Genomic DNA, 17,933 nt, shown 5'->3' on the forward strand with positions numbered 1-17,933 from the left:
CTGGGATTATAAGGGGATGCCACTCTGCCCAGCTTTTTATGCATATCCTGGAGACTCAGAGTCCTCATGAGTGTAGCGTAAACGCTTTCCCACCTGAGCCAATTCCCCAGTCTGTAGGGAAGGCTTGGTGGGGATGTAACCTCATCTTTGTGTCCACACGGTTGCTTTGGCAACTGTGACAGTCAAGCCAGTGAGTGGCTCGAACACAGATGGTGTGGCCCAGGGACCTAAAGGCTTGTCAGGAGGGGTGCTGAACCCCACTGTGGGTTGGGGATGGGTTCAAACATCCCTGGGAACTCTGCCTGCAATGTCACGTTGTGGTACACCCCGCTCCCTCCAACTACAGCCCTCAGCTCTGACTCTGGATCCCACAACCTCCTCCTGAACCAATCTGGTTGCTTGCTATCCTTCCTTACGAAGCCACCCTGCCTGTCTGTCCCTCAGGGATTCCACAGTGCGTCAGACAGAGGTATCTACTCCCTCCAATCAGACTCAGCCATGTCCAGAGTTGCCTCTGGTTCCTTGGAGCCCTGAATGGGCAGAGGTCTCACTCAGTGTTTGCCATCCGGGAGGGCCCGATCTCATTTCACAGGGAGGTGCCCAGAATGCGGGTGGAGGCCAGGGCCAGGGCCCCTTTGCTGGCTACTCTCTCCTTGCCTCTCACATCCTTTTCCTCTGCTAGGCTGTGGAGAAGTAGTCATGCCTTACCTGCATCGGTCCCTGAGACCCCAGCCACAGCCAGTCCCCAGGGATGCCAGGACTGTCCACTCCTCGGGCCACAGCTTTGAGCAGCTGAGGCAAAGCTGTCTGCAGTCGGGCACCTTGTTTGAGGATGCTGACTTCCCTGCCAGCAATAGTTCACTGTTCTACAGCGAGAGGCCCCAGGTCCCCTTTGTGTGGAAGCGGCCAGGGGTGAGTAGGGTTCCGAGGAGGAAGAGAAACAGGGAGGGGTGATAGAGATAGGGTTGGGAGAGGGAAGGAGAGAGATGGGGAGGTGGAGGGGGGTGGAAGGAAAGAGCCCCATTTATAGGAGATGTTCTGGAATGTGCTAGCTAGAGACACCCTGACATGGTCCCCAGCGTATACAGCTAGACCCTTCCGGCCTTTCAAAAGCTCTGAGTTCCACTGAGTTCAGAGACACACGGAGAGGAGGTCTCTCCCCTCTGACTTGTGAGCAGGACCAGAGCTCTAACCCAAGAATAAATCTCTGGCCGCTTGCTCCATCAGAACACAAAGGCTAAGGATGGCGGGTGACGGGGTAATGAGATGAGCGTGACATACTCAGAGGCCGGCCAGCCTTGCTCTGGCTTTTGGCCCAGAGCTGAGGGGGCACTGTGGGGTTAGCTGGATATTAGCATAAGTTCTCAGTGTGTGTGACGTCTGAGCCCCAGGTAGAGCAGAGTTACTTTCCTAAAGCAGCACCCACCCCTGATGTCCCCAAGAGGCCCCGATTGGTGCTCAAGATACAAGGTCAATATTTGCGGTACCTGGCTAGTCACGGCTGTCCCTGTGAGCCACGGTGCTGCACCTTCTGGGTGGGAACAGCTGGTGTGTGTGCAGGGAGGGGCCGTGTGCCAGCTGCTGGGTCTAAGTGGGCGGCCTTCACCTCCTCATCTAGAGACGGCTGAGGTAGGTCCAGGGCAGCACACAGGCGTCCTAAATATATGACATTTTCTCCCTGTTGTTGCTGTATACTTCTCTGTTTGTCCTTGGTAGCTCAGGATCTCATCTGTTTGTTTGTTGAGACAGGGTTTTTCTGTGTAATAGATCCATGGCTATCCTGGACTCAATCTGTAGACCAGGCTAGCCCAAACTCATAGATCCAACTGCCTCTGCCTCCCAGTGCTGGAATTAAAGGAATGTACCATCCCATCTGGCCAGAATCTCGTCTCTAAAATTCATTTGTTCATTTACTTTTATTACACTTATTTGTGTATGCACACACAAGTGGCACAGAGGTCAGGCAAAGGACAGAAAACAACTTGCAGGAACAGATTTTCTCCTTCCGTGATGTGCACCCCAGGGATCAAACTCAGCCCATCAGCCTTGGCTGCAGGCTCCTGCACCTGCTGAGCCTTCTCACCCACCCTTATCTCCTTTATTTTGTGTGTGGGCTCAAATGTGTCACAGCACATGTGCTGCAGCCAGAGGACAGGTCTTTGAGATCTTTTTTTCTCTTGCTACCTCATGGTGTCTGGGGGTCAAACTCGGGTCCTTAGTTTGCTAGTGTCTTATACCTACTGTGACATATTTTTGCACCTTATATGCAAGTGTCTCTACCCATTGAGCCTTCCTGCCAGCCTTCAGATCTCATCTCTCTATAGCCACCTCCTCCTATTGCACATCATTATGCATATACACACATGTCTTTGTATTAGATCGTGTAAATGTGCTGTGTCCACGCACTGGTGCACATCTGTGTGTGCCTATGTATTCCCGTGTATACGTGTGCATCTGTGTACACAGGTGGTACTAGCCTCCATCAGTGAGGCAATGATCCTCACGGGAGGGTGTGGTCTTGGGGTGTGGTCTTGGGAGGGTGTGGTTTTGAGTACTATTTTGATGTCTTAATTGGGTGGGGGGGACGGCAAGCAGCGTTCAGTGCTGGTAGAACCTAGTGATGGCTTTCAGGATATCTCTCTCTCTCTCTCTCTCTCTCTCTCTCTCTCTCAACACCTGGCAGTCACTGTAAGTTAGTTTGGTTCTCTGCATGAGGCCAATGGCAGTAAAGGTGGACCATGTGGGTGAATGAGTGGAACGCCCACTGCTCTGTAAGAAAATGGACATTTTTAATGTGAAAAGCATGTGTCCTCTGATAGCTTTTGGTAGCCCTTGAGTCTTCTCAGGCTTGTTTCCAGCCTTCAGGACGAGGACAAGCAGACCCACGGCTGCTGCCCAGGCTGTGAGTGCTCTGTACCCAGTGGGAAGCAGCTGCCCGGGCTGTGGGTGCATTTCCTCCAGTGAGGAGCTGCTGCCCCAGCCAGGGACTGCAGGTACAGTTCATTCAGTCCTGGGAACTGCTGAAAACCAAGGTCTTGAGAAATTGTTCTCAAGATGTGGATGCCTCCTCCCAGGAGAGTTACAGCTTGGCCTGCTCACTTCCGGCCCTGGGCAGATTTCTTTCCACCTCAGGACGCCACGCACACTCATGTTTCCTGTGTTGCCTGATTAGGAACGGTTGGAAGGAGTTGCTCTAGAAGCTTCTGGGGGCAGACTTACCGGGGCCGCCTTAGCCACACGCTCAACACATGTGTGTGTGTGTGCATGTATGTATATATATGTGTGTGTGTGTGTATGTATATGTACATATGTTTGTATATGTGTGTATGTATATGTATATATGTGTGTATGTGTATATGTATATGTGTGTATATGTGTGTATGTATATATATGTATGTGTGTATATTTTGCGCATACAAGTGCATATTTGCAAGTGTGCTATGCATGCCTCTGTGAATACAGTGCCCATGTGTATTTGCATGTGCTATGCATGTGTGGCTGTGTGTTCATGTGGTCTGTGTACACACACGCATGTGTTGGCATGTATCCTGTGCATATGGATTTCTAACAACTCTGCTATATGTGGGAGTCTGGCCTAGGGCCTGGGTGCAGCAGAAGGCTTGATGTGCAGGTTCAGCAAACCACCAGGACTCTGGGTGTCCCCAGATGCGGTCCCCTCTGCTCCCCATCCTCAGCTTGCCCAAGCTCTTGTTCCTCTTCCCACTCTGTACTCTCTGCCCTGCCAAGGCCTTCCTGCTCCTATAGAGTTGCTCCGGACTTCAGGCCCAGCGGGCAGAATCCTCTGCATTGCAATGTGGCCATGCTCTATCCAGCGCTTCTCAATCTGTGGTCACATGATCCCCTCTGGGAGGTCGAATGACCCCTTCACATGGAGTTGCCTAAGGCCATTGGGGAGCATAGACATTTACACCAAAATTCATAACAGTAGGAAATTACAGTTATGGGGCAGCAATGAAAATAATTGTATGGTTGTGGGGAGTCACCACAGCGTGAGGATCTACATTAAAGGGTTGCAGCATTAGGAAGTTTGAGAACCACTGCCCACCCAGAGCTGACCAACACCAGGAAGTTTTTATTTATAGGCCAAGGCCCTGAAGCACGGCCCTAACTGACTGCCACATGCCCCTTGCAAAGGTGCCCAAAATTTTTGTCTCCCTGCCTTTCCCTGGCTGAAGCTGAGGCTGAGCCATGCCTCCCATCATCCCATTCAGTCTTTCAGCCTCCTGCACACAGCCTCTCCTTGTGGGTTCTTTCAGAACTGGATCTGCCCTCTCCAGTGTGTGTGGTCCCCTGAAAACACTCATCTATTTCCTAGTCAGGGAGCCTGTTCTCTGCATTTGGCCCTCCAGACTGTGGTGAACCCCGAGTTTCCTCTTGTCCTGCTAATGCGGAAGTGTAAGACCTGAGGCAGGGCAGAGGGGTACAGAGAGGTCCGAGCTTCCTCAGCCTCCAGAAAGCCTGTGGCGGAGTACAAATCTCTTGCAGAGGCCGTCTCAATAGCAAAGGCCAGGCCGCTTTATCTGCTGTGGGCAGAGTGACCCTCCTTCTTGTCAAACACAGCTGTGTTTGGGGAAAGGGAAGGCAAAGCCAATGTGACATCAGAGGGGTGGGCAGTTAGACTCACCCTCAGGTGGCCCAGGGGTGGAACCACTGAGTGGAGAAGAATGGGGGTGGGGAGAAGCCAGTGTGGGGCAGGGTGGGAGGGGACATACCAGACTTCTGCTCAGGAGGGGACAGCAGTTGGAGACAACCTTCATCTGTGCCTTGCTGAATAGACAGGACCACACAGCCGCTCTGAGACACAAAAATGGAGCCATTCTGCTGCCTCACAGTCTGTCCCGGGCATCGAGGGTGGGGTCAGTTAATGGGTAGACTCCAAGTCTGCTGGGGCTGACAGCGGTACGAGAAGTTGTGCGTGTCCTGTACACTAGCAAAGTGTAAGCAGGCAAGGCAATTTTTCTCTGCCACTTTCTCACTGGCAGGCTGCCATCTGCAGTTACAGAGAAAAGGATCGATTCTTTCGTTATTCGTCTTAAAAAGTAATCTTACAAGAATCTCTTTTAAAACCCCACAAACATAAACTTTTAAATTTAAAAATAATCAATTATTATTTCTACTTTAAATCCTCAGGGTGCGCATCTACCTATTACCAATTTTTTAAATTAAGTCACGTCAGGAATCTGAGGGGGGGAAAAATGGGCACAAGAAATTAATCATCGCCTTGATCACCGGCCCAGCTTCAGTAAAAGACTCACATCAGCCAGTGCTAGGGGAGGGGGAAAAAAGGGTTGTATGGTGTGTGTGTGTGTGTGTGTGTGTGTGTGTGTGTGTGTGTGTGCGTGCAAAGGGTTTTGCAGGCGACGGGTGTCTCTGGGAGAAGCTGGCCTCCTGAGTTCTTCTTCTGCCAGGCCTGGGTTTCTGGCACTGCCAACAGCACAGCCTGTCCCTGAACCCATCCCCCTAAGGTCACGGGAACACTTTAGAAACAAATAAAGACACACAGCCCTGACCTGGGAGGCTGCTCTCCCCGCCCTCACCACCACCACCACTGCCACCTCTTGGGAGCCTCATGGCTTTCACCCCAGCCTTGTCTAGGATGCCCTTGGCCTTATAGACTCCTCACTCCCATCATGCTCCTAGGATGCAAGCCCAGAGAGGGAGCAGGCACCTCTGGCCGTTAGGGAGATTTGCAGCTGGAGATACCCCAAGCATCAGGTTAGAGATTCCTGGGACTTTCTGCCCCTCCCCCATCCCTCCCCCCACCCCCATCCCCCACCCCCACCCCCCTGGCCAATCCTCAGTTCAGCTTTAGCAATTCTGTTTCCTCTCTGATGTCACCCTGCTCCGGTTAAGGTGAGTTCCCTCTGTCTGTCCAGCATGTCCTTCTAGGCCTCCAGCTAGGCTCTTCCCATTCCTGGACCTCCTAGGGGATTCCTCCTGCACAGGCTTAGGTTTCTGTTCACTTTAGCTTCCCCTAGGCCCAAGGTGAGGCTTCTGGTCCAGCATCCTGCTCACACAGTGCTCTCCTCCCTGCCCTGACAGCTGACTGATGGTCTCTCCTGGAGATCACACGGACTTCCTCTTTCTCAGGATTGTGCTGGGCTGAAGTGCCAGGGACAGAGCCTGACACCCAGAAAGGCAGAAGAGAGCATAAGTAGGAGAATCACAAGTTCGAGGCCAGGTTAAGCTACACCTTGAGGCCTTGTCTCAAAAATCCTGAAAGAGAAAGGGGAGGGGGGAGCAAGAAAGGGGGATGGGGGGGGAAGAGAGAGAAAGAAATCAGGACATTAACCCTAGGGCAAGCTGAGGCACACTGATTGTAGGAGCAGATTTATTCTGGAGTTAGCACAAATCCCCCAGTTCTCTCTGCCCAGAAACAGTGTCTCTAAATTGCAGGGCTCAGGTGTCACAGTGGGGAAAGAACAAGCAGGATGGGTAGCAAGCCCCCATGCTGTGGCCCCACCCAAGGACAGACAGCAGCCTATACGGGAGGCGGTGCCAGTGAGATAACCTCAGCTACCAGAAGGCTCAGACAGAAGGATCCCAAGTTCAAAGCTGGCCTGGGTTACTCAGGAGTGCAAGGCCGGCTTGGATAACGTACAGAGACCTATCTCAAAATGAGAAGCAAAATAAAGTTAGGATGTAGATCGGTGGCGGGGCTCTTGCTTAGCCTGTGTGAAACCTGGATTCCAACCTCAGCTCTGGGGGGCCGGCTCAGACATGGTTGGTCAGAGACGGCTCCCATTGGAACTATTTATCACCTCTGCCAAGTCAGGGGTCCTCAGAACCCCGCTGCACTGGTGCGGAGTAACAGGGAACTGCGCTCATCTGCTTCCTATCATGTGACCTCATTCCTTCTCATATACATATGGCGTTGAAAGTATTTAATCGCAGTCGGAGGTTTCTACTCCACCTTCGCTATTTAACACACAAACTTTATATTTACAACAAGCCTTAAACAACTCAAGAGCCGGGCAGATGTCTACCCTCTGTGCTGTCAGAATCTATTTTCCTATCGATAACCCCGAGTTATTACTGTGTTTCCCCTGGGCTGCTCTTAACCCCAATTGGCCAGCGCACGCGGCCATGTTCTCTTGACTTCTAACCCATAGCGGCTTCTCCTTCCTCCTCCTGCACTCTTCCTCCTCATGGTTCCTCTTCCACCCCAAGCCCTCGAGATCTAAACCCCATCTATGTCTCTTCTGCCCAGCTATTGGCTGTTGGCATCTTTATTGACCAATCAGAAATAAGTTGGCAGGGTCACGTGGTGTCAGTGCAGACTCTCTCCTTATCTCTGGGGCAACCAGCTCTGGGGCCCAAAATTAGAAAACAAGCAGCATTGTCCAATCATATTCACATATTAGAGAGGCGGTGGTGCGTGCCTTTAATTCTGGCACTTGGGCAGCAGAGGTGTGAAGATTGCCGTGAGTCTGAGGCCACCTGATCCACATCGCAAGTTCTAAGACAGCTAAAGCTACCTAGTGAGACCCTGTCTCCTAAAACCCACGCCTTATATAATTGCTTTTACTTATTAATATTTTAAGTAGTTTTCCATGTTGTTTCTACATACTTATATTTATACACACAAAATATACATGATGACATAAAATATCGAATAATGGGGGAGTAATACGTAATAAAGTGTGCATGGTACGTGTGAATAAAATTCTGATTGATATACGAACACCCCTCTCAATGGGATGAGGATATAGAAAATCCACTGGGGAAAAAGAGGGCAGCTGGGCAGGGTGTGGCAATCCTGCCTGAGGGGCCAGATCACGTGCCCATCACATGGTGAACAGTTTGAAGGCCCAGAACTGGCAGTTCTCATGGTCAAGGACTGATTGGCTCCTGCCTGTGTCTGGCCCAGGACTGAGGCAGGGGTCTTGATACTTGACTGACATCCCACTTCCTCATTAGACATGGCGAGAGTTTCTACAGAGGAAGGTAGTGGAGTCAGGCTGTCCCCTGGACTAAGCATAGCCCAGAAAGGCCAGAGCATAAACCCTGGCAGCTTTTGTCTCCTTGGGGCTTTCTTCAGGGAAAAGTCAAGTGCATGAGTCTCCCTTGGGCAGGGCTGTGGCTGCTTTGAGCCTTCCCTAAGATGCTCTCACTCCTCCAGGAAATTGTGGAAAACCCAGAATTCATTCTGGGAGGGGCCACCAGGACCGACATCTGCCAAGGGGAACTGGGTAAGTAGAGAGGAGAGGGATGCCCGGGGATCACACTTAAGTGCCACCAGAGCCAGAGTCACTCAGGCCCCTGAGGATCAGGATACAGGGCTGGCAGAACAAGGCCCAACCTGGGCCTCTCCCTCCCTGGTTTGCAGGTGCCTTCCCTGCATAGAGTCCAGAGGCTTCTCTAGCCCCCGCACTCCTGCTTTTCTGGTAGCATTGTGTTTGGGCTCTGGGCCTGTCTAAAAGTTCCCAGAGAGGTGAGTCTCCCCAGAGAGCACCTGATTCAGAGGCTCCTGACCCTTTGGCCCCACAATGGTGGCTCATGGTTTTATAGCTCAGTGTCGCCCACACTGTAAGCCTGTTCCCTGTCATGTTCTCTCCCTAAGATTGCACACTTCTGCCCCTTTTCCCAGCTGCCTTCCCAATGTTGCATATGAGGAACTGAGGCAAGGGAACCAAGGAGTATGTCCAAGGTCACTAGTGACAGATGGGCAGTCAGATTGCAAAACCGTGTTGGCCACAGAGACCGTGATTCTAGCCAGCAGCTTCCATGCTCACAATATTCCTCCTACAGGGGACCCTGGTGACCCTCACAGCAGCATCAGGAATTAGGGTGAACTGGGCAAAGTGGGGCTGGAGAGATGGCTCAGCGGTTAGGAGCGCTGACTGCTCTTCCAGAGGTCCTGAGTTCAAATCCCAGCAACCACATGGTGGCTCACAACCATCTGTAATGGGATCTGATGCCCTCTTCTGGTGTGTCTGAAGACAGCGACGGTGTGCTCGTATAAGTAAAATGAATAAATCTTTAAAAAAAAATAGGTGAAGCTTATTCTTGCTGACTCTGCCAAACAAAGACTGCACGGTATGTGCTGAAGAAGGAAGGGTGTTGTTTAGATCGAGCTACCCAGAGCCCAGGCTAACACTGTGGTCACTGTAGTGAGAACAGATCGTCCGGAATCTCAAGGAGAATCTGAGTTGTCTCCATAGAGAATCCCAAAGCCAGCTTCCCAAACTAGCGACAGCTAACTAGACGGAAGGGAGGGAGGAAGGAGATATGCAGATGATGGATTGAAGACAGACAATAGCTAATAGTCAATAGATAGATGATATATAGATGATAGAAGACAGATAAATTGAAAGCATAATATATAGAGATAGATTGTAAAAGACAGATCACATGTAATAAGTAGATAATTAGATGATAAATGACAATAAATGGTAGATAGTAAATATGTATGATTGATAATACAGATGAATGGTTGATAGATTGATAGATAGACCATAAAAAGTCAGTAGAGCATACCAATTAGACAGATATGACATATGGTTGACAGGTGGTAGATAGTACAATTGATGCATAAATGGTACATGCATGGTCAGTGGATGGATGGAAGAAGTGGGCAGGTGGATGATGCGTGGGTAGATTAGTGATGGCTGGGTGGGTGGATGGATGGATGGATGGATGGATGGATGGATGGATAGATGGATGATGGATGGGTTGATGGGCAGATAAAAAATTGCTACTAGTCCAAGCCCAGTCTAGGCTATAGGCTGGTGTCCAGGCCAGCCTGTCTATTGAATGAGACCCTGTCACAAAAGAGGAGAATGAAAGAAGGGAGAAAGGGAGGAAAGGGAAGAGAGATGGAGGGACGGAGGAAGGGAGGAAGAAGAAGGAAAGAAAGAAAGAAGGAGGAAAGCCAAGAAGGGGTAAAGGAAGGCAAAGGAGCCACCTTGGAGCTGTTGCTGCTCACAGCTCAGGATTGCAACAGGCACCACTAGGTCATTTCTGAGACCCTTTCCCCACCCACTGCCACAGAGCTACTGTGACACATCGCGTAACCCTAGTCCTCTGAGACCTTATGATGATGAGATGCAGTGGCTCCTGTGTCTGAAACAAGTTAGCAAACGTCGCCACAGTATCCAGGAGGCAACCACAGAACAGGGTGGAAGAGCAGGCTGGGCAGGCAGAGGGACAGAGATATTTGCTATCACAGAGGAGGCTCCACACCCCTCGGACATCGCTTTTTCTTGACTCCTGGGAATCAGAGTGATGTTACGTGACCTTCTCTCTGCAGGAGACTGCTGGCTCCTGGCCGCCATTGCCTCCCTAACCCTCAATCAGAAAGCACTGGCCAGAGTGGTACCCCAGGACCAAGGATTTGGTTCTGGCTATGCTGGGATATTTCACTTCCAGGTGAGGGAAACCTTGGGTTTGCTTGCGATGGGAGGTGGCCCAGGAGACAGTGTGTACAGCTGTGTGCTGTTGACAACCCGGAAGCTCAATGACAGTGTATGAGTCGTGGTGCCAATCCACATGGGATCTCCCTGGGGGACTTCCAGAGGAAGCAAGCACAGGGAGAGGGAAGTATACAGTATACTTTCCAGAGCTCTTCTCATAAGCAAAGAAGTCAAACATAGAACTGAAAAACAGCCATGAGCTCGTATGACTGAGCTGCACAGGGAGGCTTGTCCCTGCTGTGCTCCTGCTTCCTTTGCCCATCTCTTTCCACCTACGTAAACACACACAGTACATAGATGAGCACAAACACATGTTCATTTGTGTATACACCCACACACATGGGCACATATACCTGTACTCACAAACACACACATGCATGTAAGCAATGCACATTCTTAACAAAACTATAGACTCACACACAGTACACATAATAAATGTGCTAAGTCACATATATGCACACACATATATATGCATATGTATGTCTATGTGTATGTATATGCATATATGTATAGAATATATGTATGTGTATGTATAGTATGTGTAAGTATAATATATTGTGTATATATGGATATTATATGTATATGTGTATATATGTGTAGTATATGTATGTATATAGCATGTGTATGTGTGTATGTGGATATAGTATATGTATGTGTATGTGTAGTATATATGTATATAGTATATGTATGTGTATATAGTATGTGTGTATGTGTCTGTATGTGTATAGTATATGTATAGTATATGTATGTATAGTATAGTATGGTATATGTATGTGTATATGCATATATATAATATGTATATATGTTTATGTATGTGTATAGTATGTTTAGTATGTTATGCATGTGTATACTCTGTATAAGTGTAATATATGTGTAGTATTGTATATGTATATGTGTAGTATATGTATAGTACATGTAGGTGTATGTGTAATATATATATATATATATATATATATAGTCACCCACATATTCACATACACACATTCTGTCCCATACCTGCATATTCACAGATAAACTCACCCACTGTTGTAGTTTCCTTCTTTCTGTCTCTGTGGTAAAACACTTGGATGAGAAGTAACTTAGGGAAGGAAAAGGTTTATTTGGCTTACAGTTTCATAAGGCTGTCCTTAATTCATAAAGAACTCATATTCCTTATTCATAACCCATAACTCATCACTGAGAGGAAGTCAGGCCAGGAACTTAAACAAAAACCATGAAGGAGTGCCGCTTACTGTTTGCGCACCAGTTCACTAGCTTTCTCATATTATCCAGGACTCTCTGTTGAAGACAGTGCTGTCCACAGTGTACGGAGCTCTCCCCCGTCAGTCACAGTCCAACATGGCCACGGGTCATCCGATCTGAACAATTCCCCTATGAAGATGCTCCTAGATGACTCTAAGCTTTGTCAGGTTGACAGCTGATACTGGCTAGGACACCTACACAATGCACTTTTAAATGTACACACTCACATGTGCATGTGCATACATGTGCATGCACACGGACACATATCTCATACATGCACATGAACACATATCTCATGCATGTACATGAACATAGACATTCAGGTTCATAACTACATGTATGTATATAGGTACTCACGCCCCCACACACATGTGCTCACATATGCAAACTCTCAGGTGCATTACCCATATGCCCCTCATGTCTATAATCACGGCACACAGGAAAACCAAATCCAAACACATTCGTGTTGGGGCTCCACCTACGTGGGCGGGAAAATGTGGGTTGGTGAAAGGCAAAAGCAGAGTGGAAGCGTGAATGGAGACTGGACTGGGTGTGAACAGAACTAATCTCACATCTTACATCCTCTCTCTCACATCTGCCCACCAGCATTAGCTCAGAGCACAGGCATGTGTGTCTACTTTGACTTCTCCCTTACCCACCTCCATGGTGACACAGTCCTGGAATTGATTTTCATGGTGGGTGAAGGCCCAGTATATGCTGAGTGAACAAAGCCCAGGTTACCCTGCTGTGAGACCCAGATGGCCTTGTCACAACATCCATGCAGCTCTGATGTGGCAGCAGATGAGATCTTCCTTGGAACACTAGGGCAGTTTGCTCAGGGGGAAGAACCATGGAGTTAGCATTTGCTGCTGGGCCCACACCTCAGTGTGACTCACCCTTGTCACCATGTCTTGCCCTGGGCACTAGTTCTGGCAGCACAGTGAGTGGCTGGACGTGGTGATTGATGACCGCCTGCCTACCTTTCGGGATCGCCTGGTCTTCCTCCACTCTGCCGACCACAATGAGTTCTGGAGCGCACTGCTGGAGAAAGCCTATGCCAAGTAAGTGGGGCTCCCTCCCCTTGCTCCTAGAAGCCTGGACTCATCCCCTCACAGGGTTGTTTGGTGGAGAGACTGGGATGCAATCAATAGGTAGGGAAGAATGGTCACCAGTGCTCAGGGACTTGTACACTAGGCCATTCTCATGAGATGACCTAGACATTTCCAGCTTCAAACATGGTGGCCATGTTTCCTGTCTCTCTGCCTTGCTGATCTGGCCTTGGCAATGCTGGCAGGAGAGATGCTAGGAGGAAGGAAGGCCCCTGGCTGTGCCCATGTGGGACAATGGTTCTTCAGGTCTCATACCAGGGTTTGCCACAGCTCAGCTGTGTGGCTTTAAGCTGTGCCAGTGGAAAGACAGCAGCTGTCCCCAAGTGTTCATTTCCCTCCTTTTAAAATTTGTCATAAAGTTCGCCCTTATAACATTTCAAGGGCATCGCTGCCATGTGACCAACCATAGCACCTGCCCTCAGTAGCAGTGACTACCTTGCAAAAGTAAAACCCAGTCCCCGAAAGACACTGGAGCCCCTTCCCTCTCCTTCCAGCCCCAGCTTCGAACCCTCCACTTCCTGTCTCTGCTGTTGAACCAGTCCAGGAACTTCGCATAAGTAGCACAGTCATGTCTAATCCCTAGCCAAATGGTCCCAATTCCCTCAGACCTCCAGTTCTAGCCTGCTAGTAATACTAAGTTCCAACCACATCACAAATGTATAAAATGAAACTTGATTCAGTTAGGAAGACAGTGGGCGCCTTCATCACCCTAGAAACACACATCTGAGAGATCAAAGGACGTGCTCTGGTAGATAAGGACATATCTCACTTTAGGCAGAACATGCTGATGCAGTGGTCCACACAGTGACTGAGCACTGGTGAAATGGAGGGCAGGTAGAGAAGCCAGCTGCTGGCTGTTGGAGGGTAATAGTACTCACCAGTGTGGAAGGGATTCTACACATGCTAATGGAGGGCACCAGAACACAGGGTAGATGTGTGATGATCCCACCAGAGCAGTGACGAGAAGTGCATGTGTGTGTACATAGGCTATGCACACAAACGCAAAAGGTCATGAATGCCTATAACCCCAGTGCTGTGGGGAGCAGAGACAGGAGGATCTCTGGGGTTTGCTGGCTTCCAGCCTCGCTCCAGGTTCAGGGAAAGACCCTGTCTCAGAATAAGGAGGAGAATGATAGAGCAGGACACTCAATGTCCTCCTCTGGCCTCTGTGTGTGTACACAGGCATGTGCATTCATACACAAATGTGAATATGCACCATACCTACTCACATAGATTCATGCACGCATACACACACACACACACACACGTGTGCACACACACACATCAAGAGGAAGCTGGACATGGTGATGAATGCCTGTAACTGCAGCTCCGGGGAAGCCGAAGCAGGAGAATGACCATAAGTTTGAGCTCAGCCTGGTCTGCATATTGAGTTTCAGGCTAGCCTGAGCTATACAACAATATTCTGTCTCCAATTTTCCCCCCTCAGGCTTGGTAACTTACACCTACAATCCTAGAACTGAAGATTCTGAGACAGAAGGATTGGTATGAGTTCGAGGCCAGCCTGCTCTATGGAGTGAGAGTCTGGCTCACACACAATCATATACATTCACACACACACACACACACACACACACACACACACACACACACCCCAAGATGAAGCTGGCGTTGTGACTGATGCCCAGCTCTAAGGCAAGATCACCACAACAACAATAAAAAAGTAATCTCAGTACTTGGGAGGCTGAAGCAGGAGAACGAATAAATAACTGAGCATTTAAACATAAAAAAACGATGTTTGTGAGGAAGATGGCGGGACTGGCACGGACTACTGTCCCCTCGAGGTGTCAGCCTCGGTCGATATTCGCTAGTACCAGGGCTTGCCCCACCACCCCTCCTCACCGAGTCTGGATGGTGCTGTGTGAGCTGACCACATCCTGCCCCTCTTCCTGTCCCTCCACTCCCTCAAACAATCTTCTCTGCCGTCTTTGTAGGCTGAACGGGAGTTACGAGGCACTGAAGGGGGGCAGCGCCATCGAAGCCATGGAGGACTTCACCGGGGGTGTGGCTGAGAACTTCCAAATCCGAGAGGCACCAGAGGATTTCTACGAGATTCTGGAGAAGGCCCTGCGGCGTGGTTCCTTGCTGGGCTGCTCCATAGATGTAAGGGGTTGGCCGGCCCTGTGTAAACACCAACAGACAGAAATAGCAACCCAGAGGGGACATGAGTATCTGGAAGGGGGTCATCTTTAATTAAAACACACGTTGGTGGAACGCTTACCTAGCACACAGGCAGCCCTCGGGTCCAGCCCCAGCACTGTGTAAACCAGGCTAGTGAAATATACCTGTTATTGCCAGCACTCAAGAGACAGTGGCTGGAGAGCCCTAACCTCAAAGTCGTCTTCCATTACATGCCAGAACGAGCTGACACGACATGACACGAGACTGTCTCTAACGGACAAGCAAACACAAACTCGTATTAACACTTGTTGGGTGGCAATGGGCAAATACACCTGCTGCCAGGTGGAACTCCGCATGGTGCCTGGAGGCAGAGTTGTCTGTCTCTCCTGTCATGCTCGGGGCTGCTTCCCCAGTACCACACCAGCCAGGGCCCTGGCCGCCCTCAGAACCACTGCTGTTGGGCAGGATTTACCCACTGAAGGGAATCCACAGCTCTTCTGAAACATGTTCCTTTTATTTCTACACTGTGAAAAATCCACTGGAAAGAAAGCTAAGGGGGGTTTTCTAATTCCCCTATGCATAGAAATACACATAGAGATAAAATTTCATACCCTCTGTTTTTGAAATCTAATCAAGTTTCCCCTTTCTTCTTGGATTAACTGCAAAGATCGTGTGTGTGTGTGTGTGTGTGTGTGTGTGTGTGTGTGTGTGTGTGTGTGTGTGTGTGTGTGTGTGTGAATCATTCACTTTTCCTATAGGTTCACATTCATGAGCAAATCACATGTCACCAAGGAAGGCCTCTCCCCGTGTGACTGTGGGTGTCAGTCACTAAACTATCACTCGGGTGGCTGGTTTCTGTTTGGGGTCAGAAAGGTAGACTCATTGCAGTTGTGGGAGTCCCCCACTCTGGAAAGAGATTAGCTTTGCTGTGCGTCATTGATTAGCCTATTAGCGAGTCCTGTCCTCCCAGTTTCTAAGGCCTACATACATGGCTGCCCTTGAGGAGCTGAGGGCTGGGATGTGCTGAGGTAGGCGTGGGATGAGGCTGGGCCTGACACAGGGGAAAGCTGGCATAGATGACGGACCTAACTCTGGTCTTCCTCTGTTCTAGACCCTGAATGCCTCAGAATCTGAAGCCCGCACACCTTTGGGCCTCATTAAGGGCCATGCCTACACTGTGACTGGACTCGACCAGGTAGGGGCAGGGCCTACTGCAGGGGACAGAGGTGGGGGATTAGGTGTGTTGAGCAGCAGAGGACATCACACCTAACACGGGTAAGCTGTGGTAAGAAACAGCAGACAGGAGCCAGGGAGGAGGAGGGCAGTCCATGCACGCACCACACTCATCGTAGGGGGAATTGCAGATTTAGTGTTTATAAATTAATCATTTCCCAATTTCACAGCAGTCATATACAAGGGGAACACAGCCATTACAGGAGCAAATCAATAAATATAATCATACATGTACATGTATGCATGTATACATGTATGCTTATGTGCACACTTTTGCATATTTGTTCTAAATGCATACAGATATGTATAGCCATTATATATGCACATGTGTGTAGAGACTAGGCATATTCACACATATATTCATGTTCTTTATGTACATATGAAGTTTATATAGGTATAAACACATGAACTATGTATACAGGCACATCTGTACATATTCACTATACAGATATGCATACAGATGTGCGATTGTTATATGAATGTATTGAGATCGGTCCTGCATCTGTTCCCATCACCCATGCTGAGACACCTGCTCATTTGAGTAGGCAGGTCAATCTGAGGTCAGCCCCATGACTTCTCCTCACCTTGGTCCACTTGCTTCTGTGTTCCGTCCTGGGTAAGGTGCTTGATCATGCCATACAAGAGTTGGCTTGTATGGTTACAGAGCTCTGAGCTTCTAACCTCTGAGACTTGTTTTGTTTTGTTTATTTGAGATAGAATCTCATGAATCCTATGCTGGCCTCAAATTTGTTATATAGTCTAGGCTAGCCTTGAACTTGTTATGTAGTGGAGGCTGGCCTTTTGACCCCCTGCTTCTACCACCCAAGAGATGAAAATATGAAATAACAGGTGCATGCCACCACACCTGGTTTATGCGATTCTGGGGATCAAACTCAGGAATTCTTGCATGCTAAGCAGTCAGTCTACTCACTGGAGCAGCCTACTGACTGAGCCACGCCTCCAGCCCACCTGACTTGATCTTTCATGTCACAATTCCACTCTCATTCAGCATATGACAGTAGACTGAGGTCTCTGGATACCTTGTAACCTCTAAAACCTTCCTCAGAGTCTCCCTTCCCTACCCAGTCCTCAGGAATGGCTGATTTATCTCCTACTGCCTCAGGCTTACCTACACCAACAGCAAGACTCTTCTCTGACCAACTCCGGTGAAGGTTTATATAGTGAGCCCTGTCTCAGAAAAGCAAGGAGTGGGCACAAAGGGGGACATGAGTGTGTGTGACACATCTTCACTGTGCTTTCCACAAGAGTTTGGATAATGACAGCTGTACATACAGATGGACCCCTGGGCATCACGGGTTGCTAAAAGCTTCATGGTGAGGACACCATGTTTATTTGATGCTTTTTCCTTGCAGGTAAACTTCCACGGCCAGAGAATCAAGCTCATCAGAGTCCGTAACCCTTGGGGCCAGGTGGAATGGAACGGGCCATGGAGCGACAGGTCAGTGGTTCCCCTCCATTCCTGCTCTGTGGCCAGTTCCCAGGCGCACATAGTCAGGGTGACCTGTGAGGACTGGCCTGTCCCAGAACTCTCTGCACTGCCTCTGCGTCCTACTTCATCACTTAGAACACCTATGTCAAACTTGATCCTTGACAAACAACTCTCAGGATGGCTCTTTCCCTGTCACGTGATCACGTTGCTGATGGATGTGTTGTTGTCACTGGGGTAACAGGAAGGAATATGGCTCCAGTTATAACTGACTGTGTGTGCATGTGTGTATGTATGTGTACATGTGTGTTGGGTATGTGCATGCAT

At 49.3% G+C, this 17,933-nt stretch overlaps 1 protein-coding gene across 3 annotated transcripts in view; it reads left to right on the top strand.

The window, feature by feature from the left end:
- Window positions 1–555: 555 nt before the first annotated feature.
- The window catches only part of Capn9 (calpain 9), a 37,086-nt gene continuing 19,708 nt past the window's right edge, over window positions 556–17,933 (top strand). The window contains exons 1-7 of one of the 3 annotated variants that reach the window (XR_015643240.1): window positions 556–912; window positions 8,144–8,213; window positions 10,274–10,392; window positions 12,606–12,739; window positions 14,740–14,908; window positions 16,038–16,121; window positions 17,533–17,618. Coding sequence is in view for 2 of the 3 variants with exons in the window: in NM_001271140.1 (NP_001258069.1) it covers window positions 700–912; window positions 8,144–8,213; window positions 10,274–10,392; window positions 12,606–12,739; window positions 14,740–14,908; window positions 16,038–16,121; window positions 17,533–17,618 (875 nt within the window). In the remaining variant the exon portion in view is untranslated. Of the gene's footprint in view, window positions 913–1,409; window positions 1,630–8,143; window positions 8,214–10,273; window positions 10,393–12,605; window positions 12,740–14,739; window positions 14,909–16,037; window positions 16,122–17,532; window positions 17,619–17,933 lie in introns of those variants that run through there. The other 2 variants (NM_001271140.1, XM_087593766.1) reach the window with 2 other exon arrangements.

The sequence above is a fragment of the Rattus norvegicus genome, chromosome 19 (genome assembly GCF_021556685.1).
Source record: "Rattus norvegicus strain SHRSP/BbbUtx chromosome 19, alternate assembly SHRSP_T2T, whole genome shotgun sequence".
NCBI lineage: Eukaryota > Metazoa > Chordata > Mammalia > Rodentia > Muridae > Rattus > Rattus norvegicus.